At 42.8% G+C, this 13,121-nt stretch overlaps 1 protein-coding gene across 1 annotated transcript; it reads left to right on the top strand.

The window, feature by feature from the left end:
- Positions 1–904: 904 nt before the first annotated feature.
- On the top strand, positions 905–13,079 carry LOC117745001 (kinesin heavy chain-like). The gene is made up of 27 exons (XM_034552944.1): positions 905–1,005; positions 1,089–1,372; positions 3,019–3,106; positions 3,431–3,504; positions 4,011–4,115; positions 4,315–4,363; positions 4,480–4,535; positions 4,675–4,762; positions 5,024–5,148; positions 5,230–5,334; positions 5,416–5,564; positions 5,859–6,007; positions 6,843–7,024; positions 7,235–7,303; positions 7,933–8,139; positions 8,724–8,876; positions 8,961–9,158; positions 9,396–9,513; positions 9,597–9,673; positions 9,752–9,861; positions 10,110–10,211; positions 10,309–10,369; positions 10,796–10,867; positions 10,961–11,065; positions 11,141–11,357; positions 11,436–11,533; positions 11,649–13,079. The coding sequence occupies exons 2-26, from the start codon at positions 1,247–1,249 to the stop codon at positions 11,519–11,521; spliced, it is 2,871 nt and encodes a 956-aa protein (XP_034408835.1). The 5' UTR covers positions 905–1,005; positions 1,089–1,246; the 3' UTR covers positions 11,522–11,533; positions 11,649–13,079.
- The last annotated feature ends 42 nt before the right edge of the window (positions 13,080–13,121 follow it).

Here is a 13,121-nt window from a genome sequence, read left to right on the forward strand (position 1 = left end):
TATATATATATATATATATATATAGAGAGAGAGAGAGAGAGAGATTCTCAAGTTATTTACTTCTATGCATATATATATATATATATGTATACATGTGTGTGTATATATATATATATATACATACATACATACATGTATATATATGTGTGTGTGTATATATATACACATATATGTGTGTGTGTGTGTGTGTGTGTATATATATATATATATATATACACACACATATATATACACATATATGTGTATATATATGTGTGTGTGTGTGTATATATATATACATACACATATGTGTATGTATATATATATGTGTGTGTGTATATATATATATATATATATATATATATATATACACACACATAAATATATATATATGTGTGTGTGTGTGTATATGTATGTATGTATGTATATATATATATATATATATATATATATATATATATATATGTATATATATATATATGTATATATATATATATATATATATATATGCATAGAAGTAAATAACTTGAGAATAAATTGAAGTTTAACTGTATCCTACTTTTTTTTCTACCCGTTTGGATAAATATGAATATATGTTTAGACATTAATTAAGAAATTAGTGCAGTATATTTTGTGCGCGTGCACACGAGCAACTCGGTGGTGCTGATGCAGGGAACGTGCGCGCGCCGCGGCAGCGCGCTTTTATTGCAAGTCAGGACGTTGCGGCTGTCTGCGCATCCTCCGGGCTCTCTCCCTCTGCACACCGAGCGGCCACCCGGGAGTCTATCCCCCCCAACGCCGCGACGCGCAAACACGCGTCGGCCCGCTCCGTGCACGGTTAGTGTCGGTGTCTCCGCTGCTGGAAGGAGGCCTGCACGCCGACGGCTGAGCTCCATCCGCGGGACGCAGCGCTGCGGTTGATCCGGTTCGGCCATGGCGCAGCCGAGGAAACCCGGACGGATTCGGCTCGGATGAAGGACGCGTTGCGCATCGGATAAAAACCGGAGATTCCTGAACGTTCTCGCGGTGAGGAAACCGGGAGGCCAGACGGTTGTTTATTTTTTGGGAAAACCTGTATTTGCCAATAACGGTGTGATTCTCTGTTTCAGTGAACTCCCACTTGGCTCGGGACGCGAGCCGCTAGTCCCTGCACCTCCCGTTGGGCACCACCCTGCCCAGAATAGACTGCTGTCTCCCCAGCCCGTCGGTGTAGTTGTGTGCACCCGCATTATCCAGAGGGGCGGCGTAAACAGCGCCAGCAGCAGCCATGATGGATGCGTCGGAGTGCGGCGTGAGGGTGATGTGCCGCTTCAGGCCCCTGAACGAGGCCGAGATCAACAGGGGAGACAAATACATCCCCAAATTCAAAGAGGACGACACGGTGGTCATAACGGCAAGTCTTGGGTGTTGTGAGGTTGATGTGACGTCATGTGTGTGCAGTAAGAAGTACACGCACACACTGCAGTGTTTCAGAGGAGCAAAGTCACCTGGAGCTCTGCAGGCAGGATGGGGATGCCAAATGCGCCATCCGCCTGTCGTCCTCCAGTAGATGATGTACAACATGACAGAGATGTGCATGGTTGGCCTTTGTATTCAGTATATGAGAATATTTATTTTAATCTAATCTTAACTTTTAAGCTGCATCTAAATGTTTCTTTCATGCAATTGTGGACAAATAACAACAAACAAAATGCTGTAATAATTCAAATGTATGTAGTACTGTGACAGCATGACAGGCTGCTACCAATAATAATCATTATATTAAATATGTCATTAAAATATTTATGCATAAACAATCTACCCTGTAAAATAATGTAATAATATAACAGATACAAGCCATAACTTAAACAAATAATATGGAGAATGATGTGTCTATGAGTTAGAAACAAGTCAAGAAAATAGTTTTTTATATTTATGAAATACCCCAGAATGCCAGCGGGGGTAAACAGATAACAAAGGATGAATAAAGCAGGCATCTAAAACATTGTGTGGAAAAGGGATGAAAATACAACTTTAAGTCCTTTTTATGGCTTCACTTAAAATCTTTAATTTATATATTGATTGATCCGGACAGATTTGCTGCAGAAGAATATTGATTTCTTCACCGCAAAACAATTAAAAGGTCAGGGGTCAAAGTTCATACTCACACTGGCTCACTGTGACTGTTGAGCCTCAGGTTTGTTTTAAAGCATCTATTGGGTCTGATGTTTGTTTTCCACACCCTGGAAGCCCTGGTGGGTGGAGCTAACACACACATCTTCACAATGTGTGCCAGAACGTTAAGATTAATTATGGGAAAAGCGATATATTCATTTTGTGAAAGTCATCCCTGAGCTAAACAGTTCCCAGAGTCCTAGATGTTGTATTTTCCCAACCGTCCTTGAACACAACATAATAGTAAAAAAAAACGTGGATGAGCAAATAAAATATGTCAACACGATCTGTATAATGTACAGAGAGAGACAGACAAACAGACAGACAGACAGACAGGCAGGCAGGAAGTGAACCCAGCCACATCCGCTCACCATCAGCAGCCCTGCACGTCCTGCATAATTAATTATGTTGTTCCAGAAACCCTTTAAACCCAGAGAGACAGAGACGGTAGAGGAACGATGGTAGTGGGACGATGAGGGAGGAACGATGGTAGTGGGACGATGAAAATCATTATAAAAACGACAAAGAAACTCTCTAAAAATCACAAAAATTACAAAAAATCTCGCCTAAAGGCCGCCAGTTATTATATTATATGAGCCCTTAAACTTTTGCGTCCTGATCAGATGAAATAGGAGCTCAAACAACTGCAGATAAAATAAGAGTGTGTTGTATGAAGCCCTGCAGCGTGTGTGTGTGTGTGTGTGTGTGTGTGTGTGTGTGTGTGTGTGTGTGTGTGTGTGTGTGTGTGTGTGTGTGTGTGTGTGTGTGTGTGTGTGTGTGTGTGTGTGTGTGTGTGTGTGTGTGTGTGTGTGTGTGTGTGTGTGTGTGTGTGTGTGTGTGTGTGTGTGTGTGTTTGTCATGACGTGTCCCGTTGGTGTGTAACAGAGTAAACCCTACGTGTTCGACCGAGTGCTGCCTCCCAACACGTCCCAGGGACAAGTCTACGACCAGTGTGCCAAACAGATCGTGAAAGGTACGAGACACTTTGTTCTAGTCTTTCTTTTTCTATTTTACATAACAGTAAAGTGAAATGATGTTCACGTTCATGTTATAATAGAGATGATGAATAGCTGAGTTAAGGCGTCTCTGTTTCAGTTTGAAACATTGATTATATTTCATCATTCAACAGATAAATCATCAGCTTCAGTAGATAAATACTGAAATATTAATTACTCTTTGTTTTTATGTTGCTGTGTGAATAAAGTTATTATTATGTGACAGCAGTATTAGTAGTGTGTTAATACGCATCCCATTGGAAAGGTGTTCTTCATGCCTGTGTGTTTTCATGTCGCTCCAGATGTGCTCGGTGGTTACAACGGCACCATCTTCGCCTACGGACAGACGTCCTCCGGGAAGACGCACACCATGGAGGTGAGTCCTCTTTAGTCCACATCGGTCCTCTTCGGTCCACATCAAGTACACGTCAGCGGTTCCTCCGCGTCTTCATAGACGATCGATCCAGCGATGGATGAGTCTCAGAGCCGGAGCCGTGGAATAAAGACTGAAAGCGACCTTCGTTTTATTTATTTTAATCTCCAATCAGAGGATCAGAGCACAGCCGGCATTGTGCAACAGACTTAGCAAAAAAACACACTAAATCCAATCTCACACGACGGCGGAAAGACGAGGAAGCAAAAGACAAATGAATCCACCAAGACATCAGTAATGTGATGAGAAGCATCTTTACCTTCAGTTTTTATTCAATCTTAAACCCGATCCGATTTAAAAACTAGCTTCAAAGTACAACAAAGGGTTTCTCCTGACTGTATTTATTTATAGCTGCAGCGTCACGTGGAGCATAACGTTATCCTGGTGTATCTGAGAGCTTCCACACAGAAGTATTAATAACGTGAATATGCACATTGCTGTGTGCTCAGGGCAAACTGCACGACCACCAGCTGATGGGGATCATCCCTCGCATCGCCCAAGACATCTTCGACCACATCTACTCCATGGACGAGAACCTCGAGTTTCACATTAAGGTAACACAAAATAAAATATATAAAAACATTTGTCACAACCGAATAAATGTGTTTAAACCCCCACTGTAACATGCACAGCTGAAGCAGCTGTAGTGATACATCATAACGGGCCTTTTGAGCCTTGGAAGATGATGTTGCATGCTTAAATATCTAAATGCAAAGATTCAGACATTTAAAGTTCGGCGTTTCCTCCGTGCAGGTTTCCTATTTTGAAATCTACATGGACAAGATCAGAGACCTGCTGGATGGTGAGTGCGGCTGGTTCTTCCCCTCGAGTGTGTCACATTTAAGGTGGATCGAACTGTGGAGTCATTTGCATGATAATCCGGTCTGTTGTGACCTGTTTTTTGTTCTGTGTGTGAAGTGTCGAAGACGAACCTCGCTGTGCACGAAGACAAGAACAGAGTTCCCTATGTGAAGGTTTGTAAACGGGCTTCCTGTTTGATCTCCCAGCAGCCAGATTGACTCCATGATGTATACTCAAGAGCTTAACTTTAACTTTAGGTTTAATTCCCCCTGAGCACGTGGTTATCGGTGAATGCTTCTCTTTCCCTGCCAGGGTTGTACCGAGCGCTTCGTGTCCAGTCCGGAGGAGGTCATGGATGTCATCGACGAGGGCAAAAACAATCGGCACGTGGCAGTGACGAGTACGTATCTTCATATGTGTATTTTAATATCAACCAAAAGGACATCTTTCTCCCAATTTGATGAATCGTCTTTTCATATTTCATGTAAAAATGCTCCCGTGTGAAAGAGGCGTTGCCCTCTAGTGGCGAGGGTGCAGAATGCAACCATGTGAAGAGTAGTGTATAAGTTTCAGTATGTTTCTGGAGTACAGAGGAGAGTAAAGTAGAAGTATAAAGTATTCTACCTCCACAGTTACTTTCATCTGTGCTTCTTTGTCACAGACATGAACGAGCACAGCTCCCGCAGCCACAGCATCTTCCTCATCAACATCAAGCAGGAGAACATAGAGACGGAGAAGAAGCTGTCGGGGAAGCTCTACCTGGTGGACCTGGCGGGCAGCGAGAAGGTAACCCGGAGCGAGATCCCGGGCAGGATCCTGGTTCCCCCGTGAAGCACGGCGTGATGTCTAATCTGCATGTCTGAACAGGTCAGCAAGACGGGAGCGGAGGGCGCCGTGTTGGACGAGGCCAAGAACATCAACAAGTCCCTGTCGGCGCTGGGGAACGTCATCTCTGCTCTCGCCGAGGGAACGGTGGGTGGCAGCGAGCGCCGCCTCCACACATTTTTTGGAAGAACGTGAATTTTAAAAAATGTGTGTTTTGCCTCTTTTTAGAAATCCCACGTGCCGTACAGAGACAGCAAGATGACCCGGATCCTGCAGGACTCTCTGGGGGGGAACTGTCGCACCACCATCATCATCTGCTGCTCGCCGTCCGTCTACAACGAGTCCGAGACCAAGTCCACTCTCATGTTCGGACAGAGGTGTGTGTGTGTGTGTGTGTGTGTGTGTGTGTGTGTGTGTGTGTGCGTGCGTGCCAGATGGCTTTTAGTTTCCCGCTGTGCATCCGGGTTTGTTTCTATGTATAGATCCCTCTGATGAAACTCTCCACACCTTCTTCTGGTTTATATTTAGGCTCATGTTGATGTCTAAAAGTATTACCCGGTCTATTTGAAACACTTTGGTGACACTGAAGCACGTCTTGAAAGAGAGCACTGTAATAAAGTGTCTAAAAATAGAACATATCCGTTAACTTTTAAAACTTCACTTCACCTCAGAGCCAAGACCATCAAGAACACCGTGTCCGTGAACCTGGAGCTGACGGCCGAAGAGTGGAAGAAGAAGTACGAGAAGCAGAAGGAGAAGAACAAGAGCCTGAAAACCATCATCCAGAGGCTGGAGGCGGAGCTTAACCGCTGGAGGAACGGTGAGATGGAAAGAAACTAAATGAATGGACCGGAAGGATGAGCACCGGTCTTCTGAAAGACCTCATGGTGTGCTGTCACGTTTCCCTTCTCATTTGTGCATTTTCTCCCCTTTGATTGGTCATCAATCTCCATCCATGTTCATTTAAGTGAACACTGTATTTGATTTCACCATTTATATTTCGCAAAGAGATTTAAATGGATCTTGTGAATAATCCTCACTGTCACCATCCTGCAGAAATATAGTTGATTCCAACCGTATTGAACAGTGACAGTAACATAAACTGTGAAGGGCTTCACTCTGTTGTCTAGTTCCTCGTCCTCTCTTCTGAGGCCGCAGTGTAACATCTCATCCTCGCCCTTTTTTCATCATCTCTGTCGCATGGTAACCGCTCTCCCTCCTCCTCTTTGCTTTATTGTCTCTCTCTCTCTCTGGTCATTGCTTTTTAAATTCTTTTAATTCCCATGCTGGTAACATGAACCCTCCGTAGAAACAATTTAGCTGCTTCTAAAGCCTACGCTCCTGATACATAAATGTAGAGAAAACACACACTAAAACACACACACACACACACACTAAAACACACATTATGCTGATGCAGTGTGTCCGTCATGACTCAGCCGCTGGCTCCATGCCGAGCCTTTTAAACGTCCTCCTCCTCTCCATCTTCTCATTTGACTTTCATCACAATTAAGAATAACCGGCTGTGTCACACACAGATATACAAAATGATATGCATTCATTGTGATATGTGCACGGTATGATGCACAACGTGTTGTTGTGTTACCCTCCATCCCATAATACGAACCGATCTAACCAATGAGTCCGCGTTACAGGGGAGAACGTCCCCGAGGAGGAGCAGCTGAGCTCTAAGGAGCAGAAGAGCGTCGAGCCGTGCGACAACACGCCCGTCATCGACAACCTGCTGCCGCCCGGAGGAGGCGTGTCGGTCTCCGGCAGCGAGAGGAGCAAATACGAGGAGGACATCAGCAACCTCTACAAGCAGCTGGACGACAAGGTGAGGCTCCTCCTCCACACCTCCCCCCTCATGTTCGACCCTTCTTTCTTTGGAGACTACATCACAAAGTGAACATTTTGTGATGTAGTAATTTTAAAACGCAACATAAACACTTTTAGTAAATAATAAAACATCTGCACTGTTAATACTTGACTTTTAATTACTGACTTCTTGTCATTATTATTATTATTATTATTATTATTTCTACAGGATGATGAGATCAACCAACACAGTCAACTGGCTGAGAAACTCAAGGAGCAGATGATGGACCAGGAAGAAGTTTGTCTCCCAGAATGAAACATATATTATATTTAAAGTGTTATATTTAGAGTGTTTAATAAACTATATATCTGCATGTGTGTATATATCTGGATTGTGTATGTATGTGTATATATATATATATATATATATATATATATATACTTTCTATATATATACATACTTTCTATATGTATACAGGAGGTATGTGTATATATATTTTTATATATATATATATATAGACACATGCATATATATATATATATATATATATATATACTTTCTCTATATATATATACAGGAGGCTGTATTGGTAATGTAAAATATAATTTTATAAGCTAGTTTAACTATTTTTATTTGTATTTAATATTTATTATTACATTTTATTATTATTATTATTATTATTATATATTATTATGGTATTTATTATTTATTGTTTAAATCACATCTATTGCTTTTCTTTCTCTCATGATCTTATTTTATTTTCATATTATTTGTCCTTAGCCCTTTGTAATTTAGAGATTAATAGACCACTTATACAACAGATGCATGTGATATATATATATATATATATATATATATATATATATATATATATATATGTTGGTATAAACGTGTGAATGTCAACGTGCGTACGCTTTTCTCTCCAGCTGCTGGCGTCGACGAGACGCGACTACGAGAAGATCCAGGAGGAGCTGTGTCGGCTGCAGGCGGAGAACGAGCTGGCCAAGGAGGAGGTGAAGGAGGTGCTGCAGGCCCTGGAGGAGCTGGCCGTCAACTACGACCAGAAGAGCCAAGAGGTGGAGGAGAGGGATCACTCCAACCTGCAGCTGATCGAGGAGCTGCAGCACAAGACGGTGAGTTTGTTTTCTAGTATCCTAATATGTATATATTAAATATATATATGTATATAAATAATAATAATAATTGCAATGAGAACTATGTTTCCTGTCATCCAACAGAAGGCTGTATTGGTAAAATAAAAATATTTAGAAAATATGGTTTTATAAGCTATAAACTATAGCTTTTAAACCATTTTTTATATATTATATATTCAAGTATTATATTTAGAGTGGTGTGTTTAAAGTATTATATTTAAAGTATTATATTTAAAGTATATTGTTTAAAGTATTATATTTAAAGTGTTATATTTAAAGTATTATATTTAAAGTGTTATATTTAAAGTATTATATTAAAATTATTACATTTAAAGTATTATTTTTAAAGTGTTGTGTTTAAAGTATTATATTCAAAGTATTATATTTAAATTATGACATTTAAAGTGTTGTGTTTAAAGTGTTGTGTTTAAAGTATTATATTTAAAGTGTTATATTTAAAGTATTATATTTAAAGTGTTGTGTTTAAAGTATTATATTTAAAGTGTTATATTTAAAGTATTATATTTAAAGTATTATATTTAAAGTACTTTGTTTGTGGACAGGCGTTGCTGTCGGCGGTGCAGAGGGAGCTGACTCAGCTGCAGGAGCTGAACGGCCTTCAGAGGAAGAGAGCGGCCGAGGTCCTCAACCTGCTGCTGCGTGACCTCAGCGACATCGGCGCCATCATCGGCACCAGCGACGTGAAGATCGCCGCGGTGAGAACGTGCACGCTCATCAAAACGTACGCTCGCGTCTGTCGCACTCACGTCCTAACCCCCCCTCCTCCCCCCATCGCTCAGCCCTCAGAGACCAAGGGGAACGGCTCGGCGGTGGAGGAGGAGTTCACCGTGGCTCGCCTCTACATCAGCAAGATGAAGTCAGAGGTCAAGTCCCTGGTGAACCGCAGCAAGCAGCTGGAGAGCGCGCAGGCCGACGCCCACCGCAAGATCCAGGCCAATGAGAAGGAGCTGGCGTCCTGCCAGCTTCTCATCTCCCAGGTAACCATCACCTGGTATGTTATGTGCAGAGAGATGCAGCTCCTGAGGAAGTTTAAGCCCCATAAAGGTCCCAACGTTGCAGAGAAATAACATGTTGTGGTTATTGCACCTTTCTAAATTACAGATGTGTTATATTATATATTTGCCCACAATTATTCTACCTTTGTGTCTGTGGAAACTCAAAAAATGCACTTTTTGCATGTGAAAATACAACGTACTATACCCGCCTGTGTGCAGCACCAGGCCAAGATCAAGTCTCTGACGGACTACATGCAGAACATGGAGCAGAAGAAGAGGCAGCTGGAGGAGAGTCAGGACGCTTTGACCGAGGAGCTCACCAAACTGCAGACCCAGGGTCAGTGCACAAAACTACGTGTTTCTACACCGACATGTTGCTGTTGACCCGTTAGCCTTTACATCTTCTTTGTTGTGTCTCAGAGAAAAGACACGAGGTGTCAGGGGAGGAGAAGGAGAAGGAGGACGTCAGCAGACCGGATGGAGACGAGGACATCAAGGTGACCCGAAAGCGAAGCTAGAAATTATATTAAATATATTTGAATGCTGAATCTCTAATGTGTGTTTCCGTCCTCCAGAAGACTCTGGAGGAGCAGCTGGAGAGCCACAGGGAGGCTCACCAGAAGCAGCTCAGCCGCCTCCGAGACGAGATCGAAGACAAGCAGAGGATGCAGGACGAGCTCACAGAGTGAGGACGCGTCAGCACTTTTATGTTCATTATTATTGATTATTGAGCGTGTGAAGCTCAGAGAATGAAGCTGCTGCATGTCGGGTTCAAAGTCAGCTCCCATTCAAGATCACAGACTTCTTTTAGGACCTGTGAGAATCAGTCCAGTTGGTCCAGAAGCTCTGGTTTCAACTTAAAGTCTGTTTGTTTATTTATATATGTATTGTCTGTCAAAGGTCCAAATAAGGACTTATTTCTCTTTCTCTCAGTCTGAACCAGGGTCTGTTGTTGGAGCAGGAGAGGCTCATGTCGGACTACGACAAGCTGAAGGCCGAAGAGCAGGAGAAGGACGCGAAGCTCCAGAAGCTCATGTAGGCATCACGCTGCACTCTCATTGACCGCTGTACAAGTACACGCCGATGTGTAAACGTGTGTGTGTGTGTGTGTGTGTGTGTGTGTTGTTTTCAGACTGCTGACTGAGCAGAGCGAGCAGGCCAGAGAGGACTTGAAGGGCTTGGAGGAGACCGTGGTGAGTGGACGTGTCTGAAGGTTCACGTTGCAACCTGCAGGCCCTTTCATTAAAAAGATTCCTGCATTTAACATATACTTAAAGTATTGAAAGTGTACTCAATGTACAGTCCATTGTGAACAACACATGTATGGTAGGCCTTTATCATTGTGATGTAATTATTGATGCATTAATGTGTTAAATGTTGCAGCTGGTAAAGGTGGAGCAGACTTTGTGGACTTAATAAATAGGCTTTATACGACGTGATAATACACAATAGTTTATTTATATTTTGTATTAAGAATCTGCAAGGTAGCGTAACTCGTTATGTTGTATTTTCTAAATTTTGAGGAGCAGGATTTAATAAACAGTTTCCAGTCTTTGACTGTTTGTGTAAACAATAATAAATACTTTTCTGCCTTCCTCCTTTTCTTGGTGCTCTCTCAGGCCAAAGAGCTGCAGACTCTGCACAACCTGCGCAAACTCTTCGTTCAGGATCTCACCACGCGGGTCAAGAAGGTGCGTCGCCTTCCCTCTGATGCATATTAACGTGTTATTAATCTGCCAGTTTAACATGCAAAGAAAGAATCTGTGTTTCTTTCCCCCCAAAAGAGTGCAGAGCTGGACTGTGAGGAGGGACTTGGAAATGTGGCTCAGAAACAGAAGATCTCCTTCCTGGAGAACAACCTGGAACAGCTCACCAAGGTCCACAAGCAGGTAATGTAATGGAAGTGTTCACCTTTACTTAAAGTAGCAGCTCAATAATGTAAGAATAACACTTTCCTCCCTCAGCTGGTGCGAGACAACGCAGACCTTCGCTGCGAGCTGCCCAAGCTGGAGAAGCGTCTGAGGGCCACGGCCGAGCGGGTCAAAGCCCTGGAGAACGCCCTGAAGGAGGCCAAGGAGAATGCCATGAGAGACCGCAAGCGCTACCAGCAGGAAGTGGACCGCATCAAGGAGGCCGTCCGGGCCAAGAACATGGCCAGGAGGGGGTTCTCCGCACAGATCGGTGAGCTTGAAGGTCACGATTCACGACTCGGATAGAAAATAAAACGTTACTGAATTCATTTGTTTGTTTGTGCCTCAGCGAAGCCCATCCGACCAGGCCACCATCCACTGTCATCCCCCATCAGCAGCTCCATCAGAGGCGGAGGCGTCTACGCCCACCACTGATTAACCCTGAGAGTGAGTCACGCGTTGTTAACTGTAAATATAAAAACACTTTACCTTTACAGGGGCATCAGAAACTGGACATCAACTGTTCCACAATCTCATTCAAACTCGTTGTTTCTTCCTGCAGACAGACCATAAATACCTGAAGCATGCCCCATCGTCCCATCCTGGAACCACAAGCCCCGCCCCTCCCGTTGGAGCACCAATGGGTGGCCATCACCACAGACTGTCATCCATAGTGTGTATATACTATATGGTGTAAACATATTTAATTTGCTGAATGTAGATATCAGAGGCCTCGTTTAGATTTGCTTTTCAGGAAGAAGAAAAAAACAAAAAAACATTTTCTGTGATTCTCCTGCTTTCATTTGTATTCATGTTGATGCATCCTGTTGCGTAATTAATTCAGTTTATTTATTATTAATTACACGTACGATCTATAAATGAGGCCCTGAAGGAGACAGAAAGGAGAAGCTTTCCAAACGCTTGGGGAGCAGGAAGAGGATTACTAATTCATCTTAAACCAGCATTCATTCATTTAAAGAAAAAAAGGAAAAGTGGGGATCGTGAGACTCGGACGAGAAGATTAATACCAATCGATATAAATCCTCTCATCTGACTCACTATGTCCCAAAATGTCAAATGTTCCTTTAAGAACGACTGTACCTGTCGACGTCAGTGCAGCGAAGGCCGTGGAGGTTCTCACCTTGATGAAGTCGAAGGTCACAAACACACAATAACTCCTCTAATGTTTTATCGTTGGACCTTTTTTAGTCGTTTCTTTGACATTTTCCCTCTTTCGTCTCCCAAAAATCATGAAAAAAAGCAAACACTGCGAAGCTTAAATATAAAGTATGTGTTGCTGAGATTCAGAATTAAACTGTTCAATGACTGTCAACTTCCCAAATTCATAATTTACAATTATTCCTTAGCTCTTTTAGTTGTGAGTGACTATCTGCAAGTCCTGCCGGGACACTGACCAGCCAATCAGACGTCCCCCCCCAGGACTCAGACCAGGTTCATGTCATCACAGAAGACCTCTTCCGGTCGGGTAGTCTGTAAAGCTCCTGATCAGCCAATCAGAGAGCTTCAATGAATCTCCCCCCCAACAATCTGCCACACCTTGTGCCTTTAGACACACCTGAACTCACGTATTATTCTTCTCAACAGGTAAACGCAGAACAACGTCCACTCCCTAAAATAAAGCAAAAGATTGTAGTCGATGAATCAAAAGGTTAATATCAGACGTCCGCGCTGCCGGTTTCGCATGTTTTTTTAGTTGCAGAGAGCGAGGATGCGTTGGGCAACTTTCTAGGCAACGGTTATTAGTCCCGGTTGCCAGAGAGCTGCGGTCACACAGGTGAATATGAAATATGAATGTAATGCATGGAGCGTGTGTTGAAGGCATGCTCAGGGAGGACGGACGGAGGCCATTTGTAAACATTCGCCTCATAACGATGTCATTTGAGTTTGCAAAAAATGCTTTTTCGGTTTGTTTGTTTTGGGCTGTTGCGTCATATCTCTGAATATACCTGCAATTAAAGCTTCAATATAAATGTATTTCACTTATCTGGTTTCTTCCCCCCCCCCCCCCCCCCCC

Source organism: Cyclopterus lumpus, chromosome 2 (assembly GCF_009769545.1).
Source record: "Cyclopterus lumpus isolate fCycLum1 chromosome 2, fCycLum1.pri, whole genome shotgun sequence".
Classification (NCBI taxonomy): Eukaryota; Metazoa; Chordata; class Actinopteri; order Perciformes; family Cyclopteridae; genus Cyclopterus; species Cyclopterus lumpus.